Consider the following 18,552-nt stretch of genomic DNA (forward strand, 5'->3'; position numbering starts at 1 on the left):
CGAAGTAACAAATGCACAGGCCACTTTCTAAGCATCACCGTGATCAACTGTATCAAATGCAGCTCTGAGATCTTACAAGACAAGTACTGACACTAGTCCACAGTGAGGCCATTAGAACATAATGAATTACTTCCATCAGTGCTGTTTCTGTTCTATAATGAGCTATAAAGCCTGACTGAAGCCCTTAAAAAAGGTAATTAGAGTTTAAATGGTAACACACTTAATTAACAACAATTTTCTCATAAATATTAGATTTAAAAAAAGTTTAGTCTAAGTCTATTAGTTAAAGGTTTGTAACTGATCAAGTCATTTGGATGGAGATACGATTTCTTAGGTAAGGAAGTTTTGTCTACCTAAAAATATATTTTTTTTCTCCTTTCTACTGTATTTTTGCTTATCTTAATTATTCAGTGTTTGAGTTTGAGGTGGTTTCCATAAAAAAAAAAAAAAGTCTTTCCTTTTTATTTTCAGCAGCTAAAGACTAAATTAAACAAGACCCATAATGGAAGTGTAGGTAATGCAGGATATGTTTGCCTGGCTGCCTTTTATTCGCATATTAATACATGACAGAAAATGTTTAACTCCCTTTAAGATCAGGGGTCTAAGATTTAGACCACTGCTGCAACTTTTGAAATAAACTGTAGTACCACAAAATGACCAGTAGATGTCTCTTTGGTTCATTAAGGTGGGGATGTTGTATCATGTTGCGTCTGAGCTTCTTCAGCATTAAAAAATGCGGCAAACACTAGAGGAAAATAGTTGCTTTGGTTTATGGCTGTAAGTTTGATTAATATTTTGCTTAGAAGAGCAATTACTATGTTTCTTTTTAAATACAGATAAATGAACAGATGTACCTGTTATAAAGGAGATGAATCAATGTTTTTATAAGTTATTCCATTAACGATCAAAAAACTTGAGTATTCTTGGAAAAAGATGTTAAAAGGTGAGGCAAATTTAAATTCGGATAAATGGATGTTCGGAAAAACAGTTAAATAGGTGGATTTTTTTTTTCCTCTAAAAGCTGTTCCCCCACCCACGCTCCCCCACCTAAGCAAGCGCTCCCTATCATCATCATCATCATCATCGCTCCCTCATCCTCCCAGAGCTCCGTGGAAAGAAACACTGACTGCTTCAACATGGATCTGATGAATTTTCTCCTTTTTCTAGGAATCTCAGCCTGCACAATTCAAGGTAGGCACTTCCTGTGTTCTAATCACTGATCAACTTTCAGAGGAGATAGAGAGCATGTTTATTAGAAGGAAGCAGGTGGTGTTTTCTTTATCCTGTGGTATTTATGCATTTAATGTAAATAGAATTATGCTAAATATCTTGATTGAACACATGGCTGTTGGGTCCAACAAGGATCTTAATTGCTTATTTGTCCTGGTGTTTAAATTAAGTGAATTTGAATAATTGAAATAGACTGGGGAGTTAGCTTCACCTGTATTACCTGTTAGGTATATTTGAAACTCCTGGACTTGCATAACTTAGGTCCAAGGAATAATAATTAAAAAAAAGGTTTGTAAGAAAGCCTACTAAAATAGTGTAAAAGCAAGAATCTGTTTTGTTTCAGCAGATACAACAAGCAGCAACCAACACATTTTCTTTAAGCCTATATCTGTCAATATTATATTCTAAAACTAATTATAAAACTAACTTTCATATATTACCTCTTTTCCATTTCCATTTTATCTTTGGTTAAAAAAAAAAATCTGTATAAATTTTATATTTTGGAACTGGTCAACGTGTTTTCAATGATGCTGGGGAAGATTCTCAGTCATCCAGGTCATCGTCATTCCAAAGATGTTGAAAAACAATCCACTGGACTTTGTTTCCAAGTTTGAAGACGTTTCTCTTCCCTCCAGGAAGCTTTTTCAATTCAAATTGTAGAAACCAAACAACCTCTCCACAGACTGGAGAAGATTCTGCAGCACATTTACACATCATGGACAGAGGACATTCTTTTGAGGTCCAGAATGTTCACATTTTGGACAAAGAAAATAATTGGTTTTAGAGGGGAGTAAAGGAGGGTTATATGTAAAGACAGAAAAACCAACCGTAAGAAATAGAGGGGGTGGACTCAGATTTCAGCTTTCAAAGACCTACAATGCAGCAATTGAGTTAATCCCTTCCTTCTGTCATTGCAACCCCTTTACAGGGGAACAGAAGACCCCATCTATTCAGCCAGGCCAACAATTCCCATAAACAACCCCCATTCAGAGACATAGACAGGTATGGGGCTTTGCAGGCTAACAAAGAAGCCAAACAACCCCCATTTCGTTCGTCCGTTTCAATTTGCATGTTGTCTGAGCAAAAACCAGGCTTTGTTGGGTTACTGTATAAAGCAACTCAATGCTATTTCTGACGTTTGAATTGAAAAAGTCACCTGGATGGGAAGCAAAACATCTTCAAACTTGGGTTGTTTTTTTAACTCTTTTGGAATGTTATCAATGATGTAGACATGAAAGGGGGAACTCAACTGCCACCCTGAGATTATTAAAGGCCGCTCATCTGTCCTCTGCTTTTGATAACCTTCTTATGGACTGCAAAAACGATCTGGAAATAAGTCAAAATGTCTTAAATTAAGGGTTTTTACCCTTAATTTGAGTAGGTAAATAAGATGATTTGCCAATGGAATGATGATTTTTACTCTTAAAATAAGATAATTAGATAATGTATATTTGAAACAAGACAAATATATATTTTTTTCTTATTTTAAATATAAATTGTCTTGTTTCATTGGCAAAGTGTCTCACTTACCTCCTCCATGTAAGAAAAAATGCACTTATTTTAAGAGAAATAACTTATCTAGATTTCAATTTTTCCAGTGTGGCTGTTTCATATGCAAGTTTCAGTCGGCCAGCAACTAAACTTCTTGCCGCCTCTGCTGATGTGTTATCTGTGTGGCTGATTTAGGAGGGGACCTGCAGAGGAGTGCACTAATGAGTCAACTAGACTGAAGATGTCAGCAGAGCATGTTTTAGGTGGCCTGTATATTCTGGGGACAGATCGGCAGATGCAAACAGAAACACCCACAAAGCTCCAGATTTAATAGGCCCTCATGGACGAAAAGGCAAAAAGAAAAACTTGAATATAAAGCTGGGTGACACTGTACTCATTGTGCCTTTTGCTGCAGCATCTGTAGACATTTTTTTCTTTTATTACTCAGTCTAGAGAGAAATATTAAAAAATCCAAAGTTCTGGTATTGTTTTGAATGTAGTTTTTTTTTTCCTGCAGCATTCTATGCAAAGACAATCAGTGGTTCTTCAGCTTTAGAGGCGCTTGATTGTTAAAATATAACTTGTGTGTACATGCACATTGCTACTCACATCAATGTCTGAGCCCCTCTTGAGTAAATAATGCTCTTGTCCTCTGTTCTGCTGTGCTGGTTGAAATTGATTATAAAGTCTAAAGGCTTTGCTTTTGTCCTTTTAGTGCTCTGAGCTCATTTTGAGCAACATTTAAATGGAACCAAAGCTGCCAGAAATGCCATCTGTGATTTGTTGGCAGACGATATTTGTGCATTGTGTTACAACATACCCCCTACAGATGACACCTTGTTGATTCACGTAGTGAAACTTAAATACGGTGGGATCCGGAAGAGTAGGGAGCATCAACTGGGTTTTATTTTACCGCCTTAACTAAGAGAAGCTGTCAGCGAATCTTTTATAATGAAAGAACTCGATGAAAATATGTCTACAGAGAGCACACTCTCAGCCAAATCATCAGGATAATGTGCTTCTCATAGGTGGTTTTGGATAATTCGGCTGCAGCCATTAGTGAAGTGAAAGGATGGAGCCAAAAACACTCCATAACTCAAAACGGCAAATGAGAGTGTGTTAAAATGAGAGACAGGTTTGACTTGAGATTTCACTGCAAGATGAATCACATTTAGGTTCTGGAGGTGGATGAATGGTTTGCCTCTGCTGGGCGCCTTTTAGTACCACAGATCTAACAATACCAAAGCTGAAAAACCCTTTTAATTTGAATACCTGACACAAAGGGCACTTAACAGCCAAAAATACTGAAATAACAAATTAATTAGCAAGATCTGGTTCTAAGATTGTCTTAAGTTCTCCTCTGCAACATCAGAGTATAAATCTTAGTAGTTACTCTGGTTGTTAAGGATTCAAAGAGAACAGATTTAGTGGTTTTCTGACACCAAACCCGCAGATCTTACCAGGTTTAACCCTAAGTTTGGTCAAAATAGAAACCAGTAATGCAGTGTTCAGTTCAGTCCATAATTATTGCTGCATCTTAAAAAAAATTGGTTGTATTTTGTTTGGAATTTGTCCTTCTTATTTTGTTTTCAACTTAAGTTAATTTTATGGAGATTGTATCTAAGCAAGCAACACAAACTATTTTATAACTAATAAAAGAATATGAAAAGATACATAGTTTCTATTTGTTTCAATAATGCATTTCACAAAAAGTTTGTAGACTGTGTTGTTTGATATTCTGTTCCTCTGGGGCTTTCTGCAGGACTGTTTACCTCACTCAGAGCTGCAAGACCTTTTAAGGGCTATGTATGCCTCTACAAGCGTTGTAGATCTAGAGACTAAAGATCAACTGATACAGGTTGCTTTAAGGCCAATTCCCATACTGATAACTTTGGCATCAGTCTAACCAATCCTTGATATTTGCTGCTGTTTTTGCTGCTGAAATTGATATTTCTTTTTTTTTTCTTTTATTACATACATAATAAAAATGCAAAATGATAAATGTTAAACTGGTCTCAGTGTAAACAAAATATAACAATTTATTGTCATATTGAACTAAATATTAACAATTGATAACAAATTGAGGGAGGGCGATTGTGTTTCATGTGTTTCAAAGGGATTGCTGCTGAAAGAACAAATTAATTAGTAGGGCTGGGTATTTTCCCCAAAGTCCTGAACCGATTCGATTTTGATTCATACAGTTCTCAATCGATTATATTATTATAATCTGTTTTTACATTAATGAAAGTGGTTCAACTGTGTTTCAAAATACTCATGTATTTTATTTATTTCCTGTCATATTAAACACAAAGTGCAAACTTGTAAATCAGACAGTTTAAACTTGAGATGGGAACAAAACTGTCTCAAAAGTGCAAACTTGTTTGGGAAAAGTGAAAAAGTGAAGCCTCACATAGGCAAGCAGACGTGACAGAACGAGGACCCAGCAGACATGCATGAGCTGCATTATCTGCACTGCACAAACCATATGTGGAGCGTTGTCTTTAACAACTACAGGGTGTTTGCTGGTCAGCCTCCATTTTTTAATGTCTTCAGTCAACCTACTGGGTATTTTTGCAGCTGTCTGTCGTGAAGTAATCTTGAGAGCATCTTTTCTGCTCATTTGAATGTGAACGTCATGCGTGTCTCTATAAAACAAATCGATCTCATTTCCTAGACATCGATTTTGCAAAAATGTAAAGGAATCGATTTAAAATCGATTAAATCGATTTTTTTACCCGGCCCGAATACTAAGTAAAATCATGTCTGCATAGGCCAATAGGGATACAAGAAATAAAACACTAAATATCAGCCAAATTTATCAGACAATGATGTATCAGCGTTAAAACATGGTGACTTGATGTAGAGAATCTGCAAACATACATTTTGCAGTTTTGATCTTAACCAAGCAGTTGTAGCTCTGGGTTTCATTTCAGTTGGTTTCTCATATTTAAAGTCGAACCTCTGCCTGGTTCCTCTAAATTAAGCTCCCTCTGTCTTCCTTAAACCTTGGACCAGTTTTTCATGGTAGAAATTTTATGAAAAAAATATTTGCCAGCAATGTTGATCTCTAAACAGTAAACTGGTCAACTTAAAATAATTAAAATAAATACTCTTGAAAGGTGGTATTTATGGAAATAACAGTCTGTTACCATTTACGACAACTGCTTACTGCAGTTTTTGTTTCTCTTGTCAACTATTAAATAGGGATGGAGTGAAAAATTACCTGTAAACTAAAGGAGAGCCGAGCAAGAAGAGTTTGGATACATCACTAGGGCATTTGTGAATCCAGTTGGATGTACTGCATTTCTCTTTCTCCATTCGTCCTTCATCAGAGTAAAGGAAGTGTTTACTGTTTATGAATATTAAGCCTTAGTCCTTTCATTCATTTCACTGAAGCTCATGCATTCACTCGTTTTTTTTTCTTTCTTATTCCTAACAGATGCTTTATGCCCTTAATCCACAGAAAACATTCTAAAAGTGAAGAAACAGCAGAGTATGAATGACAGAAATGTGTTTGTTGTGTTGAATTGGTGTAAAAGAACAACCCTGAGAGGATTTTAATGCATGTCTTTATGCTTTTTGATTCTTTGGTTTAAACTGAGCACAGGAAAGCTGCTCCAATTAAATAATTTCTACGTGCATCTGTGTTCATGCATCATTTCAGGCTTTGCAATCTTTGCCTGCATGATCTTCCATCTGCCATACCTTTGCCATAGCCTTTGCCATCTTGGATTCTGTGTATGTTCAGCTTAAAGAGAGACATTTTAGTCTGTATTTATTTCATAAATGCTCCTTAAAAATATCATTTTTTTTTTCTTTCACACAAACCACAGAAATAGCTATATGAATGAAAAATGTGATTAAACATATTAGGATTAACATAATTCTGGCTAAAGATTCACTCTAAAGAATGCTAAAGAATTAGAAAAAGAGAGATGCTGTAGAATGCACCGAGATACTGAGTCAAATTTGTTAACATAATGAATATTTGTGACACAGACAATCTCAGATTTTAGCAGATTATAGCCAGCTGACACAGTAGCCTTACTGCATACCTCTGGTCAAGGACAAACAGCTGTGTCTTGCTTTACATATTTTCATTCTCCAAATGCTTTTTTTTTCATGGTTTGTATTTTTTTAAATATTGATCAGGCTTGTTGTTGTTTTTAGATACATATGTAGTTGAATTCACATTTTTATGTTTTAATGTGCCACTTTTAACCCCTTTATTCGTCTCATAGCTATTAACTCAATTGAATTCACTGGGTTTTTGGGTTGGAGCATTTGGCTCAAAGCATTAAGTTTCTAGGTCCAACATGGCTGTTCTTTTTGGAGTTGGCAGGTTTTCCTTCATGCATTTGGTTTCCTCCCTGTTTTTACCAACCCCAGTCCAAAAATACGAATAGTTCTTTTGCTATCTGTTTGTTGCATGATGGACAGATACACATTCAGAGTTGACTCGCCTTCTTTCCCATTGACTGCTGATGACATAGAAGGACCAAAACACAGAACACAGCCCTGATCTAGTTTAAACAGGTGAAGGTGGATAAATCATTTAATTACTTTTACATGTGTTTCTGAAATCACCATATCAAGCCATCATTTCCATCCATCCATTTTCCGTCACACTTATCTCAAGCGGGGTCACAAGGAGTGCTGGTGCCTATCTCCAGCTGTCTACTGGCACAATCGCCAGTCCCTCTCAGGGCAACACAGGGACACACAACCATTCACACACACACTCACAGCAAGGGAGAATTTAGAGAAGCCAATTAACCTAACACTCATGCTTTTGGACTGTGGGAGGAAATGAAAGAACATAAAAACCCCATGCAGAAAGACCCGGAATCGCACCTAAAACCTTGTTGCTGCAAGGCGGCAGTGCTACCCACTGCATCACTGAGCAGCCCACCATCATTTTCATGGGAATAAAATAATATTTTATTAGTCCATCCATCCATCCATCCATCTTCCTCCGCTTATCCGGGGTCGGGTCGCGGGGGCAGCAGCTTAAGAAGGGAGGCCCAGACTTCCCTCTCCCCAGCCACTTCTTCCAGCTCTTCAGGAGGAACCCCAAGGCGTTATTAGTAACCAGAATATAAGCAATAAAAAAAAAAAGTAGTTGTGATCTAACCCAATTTGAAAGTGTGTTTCTTATATATTTGTTGTGTTATTCTGCAGTTTCTCATCAAGGTCCAAGCCAGCGAAAACTGTACAGTGACCTGATGACTGCTTACAACCCGCTGGAGAGACCAGTTTTCAACGATTCTCAAAGCCTCACGGTTTACTTTGGCCTCAGCCTCATGCAGATCATGGATGTGGTGCGTCAATTATCAGTGATTAAAGCCTAAACCTGTTTCTGTGGCAACCAAAATCGAGTCTAAGGCAAAAACATATTCACTTTCCAATGTTGGTAAACAAGAAAATCAGCGAAAAGTGCACAAAGCAATTTTATCCACAAATGTCTTTAGACATTATTTAAGAACTAAAACGTTGATTAGTAAATCTGCTTATCAAAAATATGAGATTTTTTTATTATTTGTTTCTATTTCTAAAATTCAAAAAGAAAGGAAATGTGAATGTAAACAGCTTGGTATGAAAATAATGTGTTATTAACTGGCCCTACATAAATAAACAGAATTGATATTGAATCGAATGTATTTATCAACAGGATGAGAAGAACCAGGTTCTAACAACCAACATCTGGCTTCAGCTGGTAAGAAATTCCCTCGATAATGTATAAAAAGCTGCATTGAAGATAGTTAAGTTATAAGACTTCATATCACTAATTTATGAAACACAAATGCTTCCAGCTAAACCTCTATTGTAATGTTTTGTGCTGTTTTCACCATTGTACATTTTTCCACTTGTTTGCTGGATCCCTAACATCTCCCACATGAGCTGCGGATCTCTGCAGCTCCTCTGGAGTTACTTTTGGGTTCTTCAGTGCTTCTCTGATTAACATTTAGCTTGCATCATTAGAGAGGATGACCTGTTTAATATACACAAATACCATTCTTAGGCCCTGTACAATGCTTTTCTTCATTTTTGTTTTGTTTTTTATTTTGTATATGTTGATATGTGAACAAGACTGCAGAATGCTCATCTTTCATTATATACAGTTTATTTTACATAAACTTACTCCAAAAATCAAGGTTTTAAGCCTTGAAAGAAGTGATTCATTTGTCAAATAGTGGAACGGAAATATAATTATTTTGTGCACTTAAAGGTGCTGTTCTCATTTAGAGGTGAGGGGTCTTTTCCCTCCGTCGTTCACAGGGGCAATAAACCTCTTTCTCCGTCATATGGTGAAATTAAGTGTATGAACACAGATGCTTTATAGCTGCTTGTCCATTTTGTGACACTATACATCCCTGCTGCTGCATCGTCAGCAAACCCTCCCAAGGCTGCTTGGCCTGGTTTAAATCACCCTGTGGGATCCCAGCGGCAGTCTATCCAACCCCCCACTTGCTCAGCTGGAAGTTCAAGTACACATTCACACACATAGAAGCCCCTTCAGACAGCAACTTCTGGATCAGCCATCTATTGGCACTGATTTAGTGTTCTTGGGAAAGATCCCAGGAGAAAAAGTGATAAAGTCCTATGCATTCAATATTAAAGGAAAAGTCGGGTCACATTCAGAATACAACCTTCTGAAAGTAATTTAAGTATGAAATTATTACACACTGTTCAATAAATGATAAGTGTTTTTAATTAAGAGTAATTTTCATTTGAATGTGCTTTACTGGAGACATCCATGTTTGTCAACACTACTGCCACCTACCGGTTTGTGACGTCACGGTGCGGTATCGGCCTTTGAGCAAGTCCCAGTGCTGTATCTGGTGTTTGTCACAACACGCTATTATACAAGTCATCTTGAAAACATTATTTTTCAAAATGACATGTTATTTCTCTGGCCAGAAGTTCGATGGCAAATCCTCCCTCTTCAAGTTGGCCATCCAACGACGAACCCGTCCATGGAGAATCATGAATCAGAAAGGTGAAATAACTAATGTTTTTTTTCACTTTTACCTGATGTATTCCAACATCCAACTCCCATGCATGTGGGCATTGTCAGTTTCACTATAGCTCTGGTGAATTTCAATGGTGAAGTCCTCTGGAAATCTTCAATAATTGTTGTTGATTGCAGATGTGTCTAGTAGTTCCCATTGATTTTGCCTGTAAAGTGGGGAGAATGGCGCTAGGCTTACCGCACCGTGAGGTAAATGCTGGAAGATGTCAGGAGTGAGGTGTTACTATATTTGGGTAAAAATGGCCGCTGCTGGACTCAGGGATCGCCACAAAAAATAATGTTTTTATTTTTATACTGATTAACGTTAAATTCATTAACTCACCTTGAACGTATTAGTCTTAGGTATAAATAATGAACCATTGATTATTACTTGCTGAACGGACTTTTCCTTTAAAGGACTTTGCAAGCACAAATTTACTCCTTTTTTTTTTTTAAGTGTCCTGTCTGGCAATGTGGCAATAAAAATAACAAGAATAATTGTCTTGATACCAGAAAGAACCCAACTGATTTTGCTTTCGCCATATTGTTCCCCTTGATTTATGCATGTAAATAGCTTTATTATAATTTATGCAGGGAGTATTTCAGATTATATGGACACTGCAATGGGAAAAACAGGAAAAAGGATAAAAGATGAAAGAAGTAGATAAAAGGGAGACAATGATAAAACGTCTTTTGTCTGCTTCATCACCTTCAAAGGGAGATGTAAAAAGAACAGCACAACCAACGGATATAGTATAACAGATACAATAAAGTAACACCTTGATAACATCACTGAAGTATAAGTGCAATAAATTCAATCATTTTGAATCAGAGAGGTCACCAAAAACAAAAACTTAATATGTATAAATTCCCATAATGTCTTTATTATAGAAAGACATTATGTAAAGTTGGCTTTAGTTTAAAGGCATTGGCAAAGCATTTCGTTTAATTGCCTCACCTGCTCGGTCATTTAGGAAAGGCATGTAGGCAGCTGTATCCGCTAGTCTACCTTCTTTCAGCGTGCTTCATTCCCCCCTTTTCAACAACCGAACTTTATGCTCTTTTATTATGATGACAGCCATTGTTTGAATATCAAGGTGTGAATTAATTAAAGCTGGACTGAAGATCTGATTTAAAAAAAGAGCGTTCGTTAAAAGGTATTATTAAAAACATATCAATCATGAGTGGACCATGCATGTATTCTAAGCCCCGGTTATAGGTGTAGTTTTCTCATAAGCTTATTGACGCATTTTCATATTAACAAAAAATGCTACATTGAATAGTGTGTTGCTCTGAAATCAAGTAGATTAAACTTCTCAATCAACTTGTTTGGATCGTTGCATTTATTTTAGTTATTTCACATTAATTTGATATTTATGAGTGGAATAATTCAGCCGCTCAGTTTGCTCCAATCTTCGCTGCAAACATTCAGAGTGAACTAAAGTAATTATATTGATCCCTTGACTTTTCCTCCTTCTAGTGTTATTATGCACCATTATAATGCCAAACACCTAACTGCTCTCAGTATGGTATGTAATGACAAACATAATTTTACTCCGACATGCTGCTGAAGATTAAAATTTGCCTGAAGCTGCTGCCACAGATTTTTTTGTCAAGTTGAAGTGTCGCTGGAATATGAGAAGCTCTCTTAAATCCCCAGGCTTACCAAAGTGGAACTCCAGAATGTGTAGGAAATGTGTCTGAGGAATACATAATGATTTTATGTTTGGCAGTACTGGAATGACTATTACCTCCAGTGGAATCCATTGGACTATCCAGGTGTGACCAATGTGAGATTTCCAGACCATCTCATCTGGAAGCCCGACATTCTGCTGTACAACAGGTAGGCTTCAAACCCTCAGGCTTTGTTCTGCTGTATAAATGGACGTAATAATGATGTCAGACTCATAATGAATACATTGCACCAACTTCATATATTTAACATCACAGACATTGTGTGGAGGTTATATTTGCTCCTGTGTGTTTCAGCCTTTTTGGAAAGTCAGACTTTAATGTTTATTTTCTGTCATGCACAGAGGGGAAAAAAAGCACATTTATAAAATTATATTCAACAGATTAGGATATTTAATCAGCTCAGGGTTTTTTTTGTCAGGTTACAGCAACAACTTTATAACAGGTGTTAAACATACTTTTCTCTGAGCATACATTTTCTGTGGAAATGATGTTTTTTATTGGTCTGATTAAACTTCTAATCTTGAATTTCATAGCTCAATTAGCAGCAAAATCTTAATAGAAACAGCTGCTTTAAAACATCATTATGTATTAAATAAATAATCCTTCAATAATATTCCAAATCATAAAAAGGGTTAGTTGTGTCCACCTGTGTTAATAGAGGATTAAAAGCTTTGCTATTGTAGCAACTTGCTGATTGATGAATATCTTTATAGTTATAAAAATGAAATAACCTCAGGTCAGTTTTTGTTATGTTTTTTGTAAAAACTTTTATTGCCCTACTTTGACTTTTTATCAGGGTTTTAATACAGACTTTATTGTTTAAAGTTTTTTTTTTTATCCCTAAACTTCCTATTAAAACTTTATTTAAATTCAGTTAATTTCAGTTCAGTTCAATTCAGTTTAAAATGCTTAATTAAGTCAAAATTTATATGAATTAAATTCAGTTTATTTCTATAGCGCCAATTCACAACATGTCATCTCAAGGCACTTTACAGTTCACCAGATCATACAGTCAAATTGATTCAAAGTTTTCTATTTAAGGAAAACCAGTTGATTGCATCAACTCATTGACTCGGTTGCTTGTAGCGACAGTGGTGAGGAAAAACTCCCTTTTAACAGGAAGAAACCTCCAGCAGAACCAGGCAAAAAAGAATTCAAAAGCTGCAGTAACTCATATATTTTTGTTGCATATGTTGAAAGCTGTTGTCAGGAAGGATCATTTGCAGCGGTCTGTTTTGCAGACAATCTAAAGGAGACTTAGACTCAACACTCTTTGTTGTGGTTTAACACTCTTCTAAAGATGATGCTCATGGCTGTCCGTGATCTGCTTCATTTTATGAGGAATTCCTCTTTGTAAAATCAGCTCTGTAGTTTCTAGAGGAGTTTCAAGGACTCAGCTTCTTTATCACGTTGTTCAGCTTCTTTAAGTCATGATAAGATGTAGCTCTACGTTTTATTAATCTGGGAATGCTTCAGTTGAATTTGTTTGAACCATTCGAGTTGATCAGGGAAACGTAAACCTAGTGTCTGCCTACTAAAGATTGCTTTTAGCCAATCATGGTGGACAATGAAATAGCATCAAAAGCCATGGGAAACCATAGAAACTTACACGCCCTTGCTGTTCCTTTTTGAACGATTAAATCTCGAATAATGACAAAATAGTTGTGATAGCAGCAGCTGCACAAATATCCTCCTGTGCTGCCATGTTTGTTTGGTTCAGCTGTTGGTTCTGCAGCGCTTGTTTTCTTTTCCAGGCATGAACCATAATACTGTAACCTCATTGGCTGACCTGTTTGGGGTCGATCTCAAACATTTTAAGCAGGATTCACATGTGTTTGCAAACGCATATAAACAATGAGCCATTTTTAACATCTTGTTCAATTAGTGTTTGATCCTCCACAGATTTTCTAGGGAGTTAATGTGAAGGATTGTTGCAAGTCTATGGGCAAAATTTAGAAAAGCAGAAAAAACAAGCGCTCAATGATCCCTTTTAAAAGTTTAATGACCCTCATTTGTGCAGCTCCTGATTGAGTCACTAGTTATAGGAAGATGCCTGCAGCGCCTCAGTTCACTGAATAATATTATTTATTCTGATATCCCTGCAAACAACAGTTTTGTGGAAGCTTGACAATCCTAATCAGCAGATCTTTTATCTGCATCAGCAGCGGGAAAACATGAGTTAAGCTCTTAGAGTAAGATTTATAAACAGCACCTGGAAACATAATAAGGACAACAGTGTTAAAGAACTGACTTGTTCATGTTTATGGATTTATGGTAAAATAATCATATGTAAGCACTGACCTACTTAACATGGTGATGGATGATTTGAAAAGCAAACTGCAGGAAGACAAGTCAGCTCCTATTATTCAGATGCTAATTTGCTGTTTTAATAATGATAATCAATGTTAGAGGTCACTGCATGAATTCATTACAATGATATTTGACCTCTGCATGTAAGCCCTCCCTTAGAGAGCAGTGGGCAGCTTTGGCCTAAGTGTTTTTCTCTGGAAGCCGAGTGGCTAACTGTGGAGTTTAAACCTGGTACAGTACTTAGAGCCATTTTCAGAATGCAAGCACTGCTCTAAGCACTAGGCCACTCCACAACTCTGTTGAGGACCCTTTCTTTCAGTATGGGGTTTTGGTTTGTTTTGAAAGTAGTTCCTTTTTCTGGTTTTAAGGGTTAGCACCCATATTTGTCTCAGCACAAGTAAAAACAAAAAAATTATTTGGACCCTCTAACACCAATCAGGCAAAGAAAGCAGTTTAACTGAATAGGCTCCTAAATTAAATGTTTTCCCACTCCTATTTTACTTTTGTCTTCAAAATGAAGCAATAAGCCTTATCCATTTGCAGTACAGCTTTGAATCAAATGTCCAAAGTTTGTGAAACACACAGAAAGGTCATCTTAGGCAATAATTCCAAGATAGAAAAAGTAAAACCTCTAATCAATCAATAGTTGTTTAATAATCCAAAATGTCAGACCAGCGTCTGAGACATGGTGACAGCTGCTGTAAAAATCTGTTTATATGCAGTCATAGCAGTTTGCATCTTGTTGAATCTTTGATCAACATAACATCACAACAGATATCCATGAACGTGTTCCTTCAACTTGAATGTATAGAATATAGGGATGATCTTTCCTGTTTTTTTATGTCAAGCCCAGATCCTGTTATAAACCACAGATTAACTAGAATCCTTCTGATGTAGAAATTAGCACCTTTTAATTGTTTTCTGCTTTAGTTTCAGCAGAGGTGTTTAATTATTCCCCCTGGGCTTTTTTTTGTTAAATGGATCTAAAACAGAGATCAATTATACTAAACTGCTCATCTTTCTTAGGCTGTTTCAGTTTATCACCTCAACACTACAGATGGTGCAGATAATACAGGTTGCAGGTAGTTGTTTTGAATGTGCTATCTTTATTTTCTATTTTGTCGAACTAGATATACCTTGATTTCATCATTTTTATAAAAAGAAAATGTAGGGATAGAATTGTAACAAATAATTGTCAGATAGTTGTGTGTTTACCAGGAAATCAACAATTTATTAAATGAGACAATTAAATATCTCTACATTACAATGAATGGACCTCATACCTAAGCAAAATAATATTTTTTTACATGTTTTATTTAACCTTTATCTAATCTGCCAATCTTAGCAGATGCAGTCAAGGTCTGAACTGATCAAGATTTCTGCTTCGATTGAAAATGTTTCTTTCACAAAACGGTCCATTAGTAAAGCTACTGACCCAGATGTTTTATGTGCCTGGAAGGCCATGCTTTATGCTGAAGCCGATATCCAAGCAGCAAAACAACATCAATTTGATATAAATTGAAGTTTCTTGATTATCTTTGCATTATTTATCATGCTGGTATAGATTTAATAATGACTTACAGGGTTGACCGAAACATTGTTGAAACCTGTTTACATGGCATTCTATACATTTTTTGAAACTGATGTGATTTCCTCATTAAATAGGAAATAAGGACCAAAGTGTTTACATCCTCACAACTAATTCGCATTCTTTGTAGTAGCGCTCTACCAGTTTTCCGATTTTACACTTATAGATATTTCTATTGATTTTATTATGTTGTTTTTATGTGTTTTTATATGTCTTATTGTACTGCTGCCTCTTGGCCAGGTCTCCCTCAAAAAAGAGATTTTATCTCAAGGGACTTCCTGGTAAAATAAAGGTAAAATAAAATAAAATAAAAAAGATATTTCTGTCTTGTAAATTATCATCAGGGTATTTTCAACCATAAAAACCTGAAAATAAATGCAGAATTTATACATTTTTTTAAGTACAGCACTTGCCTGTTATAGTAGCTTTTTTAAAGAAATAAGAACATTACAATTCAAGGTTAGCTTTTAATATATTCAGAGGCCATCTAGATCAGTGATCTGAAGCAGTAAATCATTCTGACAAATGAATGAAATTCTATTAGGAGATAGCAGAAAGGGCTTTTATTATAGGTCCGTAATGGAAAGAGCCCCAGAGATCACCATTAATCAATGTTTAAAGGATTTGAACAAACCATGTTACAAGCACTCAACTAATAAAGGAAACAGTGCTGGACATTATTTGTCATTGTCCCTGGACATTCCTAATTTTAAGCTTTTGAGATCAAGGTGTTTCCTTCTTTAACTTCAGATTACATTTTTCAGTCTCATTTGGTGTGTGGATTAATCAGAGGAGAATAAGGAGAACCCCGAGAAAGCTATAAACACTGCATCGCCTTGTACCTGCAGTCATCTATAGATATGAGCAGCTGTTCTTGTTTTAAATGGAAGAATTGAGTGTGTTTGAAGCTGCGGAAATTCTGACATGCTATGTTTTTCTTTTTTATCTTGTGTGCAGTGCAGATGAAAGGTTTGATGCAACATTTCACACCAACATTTTGGTCAACTCCTCTGGTGCTTGTTCTTATCTTCCTCCAGGTAGGAATTTTTATCTTAGCTTGTACTCAGACTTTAAACAACTGATTATTATTCAAAGAAAACTTTGCCCTGTTGTTTTTACTTTGTTTTATCACCCAATTCTAAACTATTTTGATGTTTGTTGTTTTTTTCTTTTTGTTTAACCATGACCAGATTTATAATTCTGCTTCTAATGCACTGTGCGAAGAAGGAGGTTGTTGTAGGGCTCCCTGGATAGATATGTTGCAAATAAACTGCCTTGAGATGATATTCACAACGTTAGAATGCATGATAAAATCCATATGACATGCTTTTAACTACAAGTATTTTTGAGGCAAAGATATGTACAACGAAAATCTAAAGAGATGGAAGAAATGTGTCTTATTTAAAAAGTATTTGAGATCCAGTGTTTCTTCACTGAAACCAGCATTTGTTATACCATTTCAAAAAAGTTAAAGAAAACAGTCCACTGGACTTTGTTTTTGAAGATGTTTCAAAAATCAGGTTCAACATGCAAATTGAACCTGACAAGCAGGTCCGCCTTTACATAGACAGGTTTTGGGTATTACAAGCTAACAAAGAAACGAAACGACCCCCATTCTAAAGGGGCAACTTGCTCGTCAGGCTAAGTTTGCATGTTTTCTAAGCCAAAACAAGGCTTTGCTTTGGTCCACTCTATAAAGCCTTGAACTCAACGCTATTTCTGACATTTTGAATTGAAAAAGCTTCCTGGATGGGAAACATCTTCAAACTTGGAAACAAAGTCCAGTAAACTTTCTTTTTACTTTTTTGGAATAACTATGACCTGGATGACTGAGAATCTTCACCAGCATATTGTTATACCTTGCTAATGAGAAAGGATACAGTCATTGCCAATATGCCTGCCTGTTCTTGTCAAACCGGTTAACACTAACTGTGTAGGAAGCACACAGTTAGTGTTCTCAAAGTATTCTCAAAGACCATATACAGTTTCTGACAAACTGAAACATTTGTTGAAATAAGGATTCTGGCCTCTTAAGCTGCTGTCACACCTTGACGATTTAGCCAGCGTATGCCTGACATACGTTGACAAATTTCCTGACGTATGCCAGCGTATGCCATACATGGGGCATTAGGTTACAGGTACGTTATCTGATAGTTGACATACGTTAAGTGTAGGTTACCCATAAGTAGTGGTGTTTAGTTTATCCAAAACCTATGAGTAACTTATGCATAACTTCTGCGTATCAAGAATTCATCTCCAACATCTTTCAACGTATCTGATGTGGTCCAGAAGACCGCTGAACATGTTTCTAACTAACAGCTACTGTTTGATTTTTACAACCACAGCTTTCAAGGGATTCTAGAGAGAAATGGCTATTCTCTTCAAACCTGAGACGATTGGAGCAGTTTGCTCATTGCCCCTTGTGCTTGTTTCCTTTCCTCTTGGCTTCCTTCTAGTTAGTTCCACTCACACCTGCTCCATATTAGCCCATTATATACACCACCTCTGCAGTCCCTCACTGCTGGTTCCTTGTTGTTTGTTGGCCTCTTCCCTGGCTCCCTATGTGAGTTTCCCCCTGACGTATGCTGGTTTTTGGGCCTCACAATTTTTGTGTTTTTGGATGTTTTTCCTCATTTCTTCATTAATCCTACAAGAAATCATCTCTGCATTTGGGTCCTCAAGCAACCTCATCCCCCACGTTGACAATATATATGTATACAAGAAGGAATATTTAAGGATCTCCTCAATCTGACTGACATGCTTTCTGCAGTGGAAGAAGAGACTCTGTGCTCTAGGCTTGTTTTGCTCATCTCCCAGGCTGAAGTCACAACAATGGTAAAAAATTCCACAGTGGCAAGGCTACAGGGTTAGACGAGATCCACCCGGAGTACCTGACACACCTCTTTTGCATCGCCTGGAAGTCAGGTACTGTACAGTGTACCTGGATTGGCAGACTGGGCAGGTTGGTTCCTCTTCATAAGAAGGGGGACAGGAGGGTGTTTTCCAAATATAGGGGGATTACTCTTCTCAGGCTGCCCTGTAAGGCCTATGCCACAGTACTGGAGAGGAGAGTCCTTGCTTTTTGCCGAACTTCGGCTCCAGAAGGAACAGTGTGGTTTTTGTCCTGGCCTTTGAACAGTGGACCAGCTCTACACCCTCTGCAGGGTGCTCGAGGGTTCATGGGAGTTTGTCCAAAAAGGTCCATGTGTGCTTTCTGGACTTGGAA

General features: G+C 36.7%; 1 protein-coding gene across 1 annotated transcript in view; it reads left to right on the forward strand.

Moving 5' to 3' along the window:
• The first annotated feature begins 1,045 nt into the window (after positions 1-1,045).
• chrna7a (cholinergic receptor, nicotinic, alpha 7a (neuronal)) overlaps positions 1,046-18,552 on the forward strand; it is a 40,755-nt gene continuing 23,248 nt past the window's right edge. The window contains exons 1-5 of the mRNA XM_038289856.1: positions 1,046-1,191; positions 7,903-8,042; positions 8,393-8,437; positions 11,467-11,576; positions 16,284-16,363. Of these exons, the coding sequence (XP_038145784.1) occupies positions 1,137-1,191; positions 7,903-8,042; positions 8,393-8,437; positions 11,467-11,576; positions 16,284-16,363 (430 nt within the window). The 5' untranslated portion in view covers positions 1,046-1,136. The remainder of the gene's footprint in view (positions 1,192-7,902; positions 8,043-8,392; positions 8,438-11,466; positions 11,577-16,283; positions 16,364-18,552) is intronic.

Source organism: Cyprinodon tularosa, unplaced genomic scaffold (assembly GCF_016077235.1).
Source record: "Cyprinodon tularosa strain WSP-4 unplaced genomic scaffold, ASM1607723v1 ctg272, whole genome shotgun sequence".
Classification (NCBI taxonomy): Eukaryota; Metazoa; Chordata; class Actinopteri; order Cyprinodontiformes; family Cyprinodontidae; genus Cyprinodon; species Cyprinodon tularosa.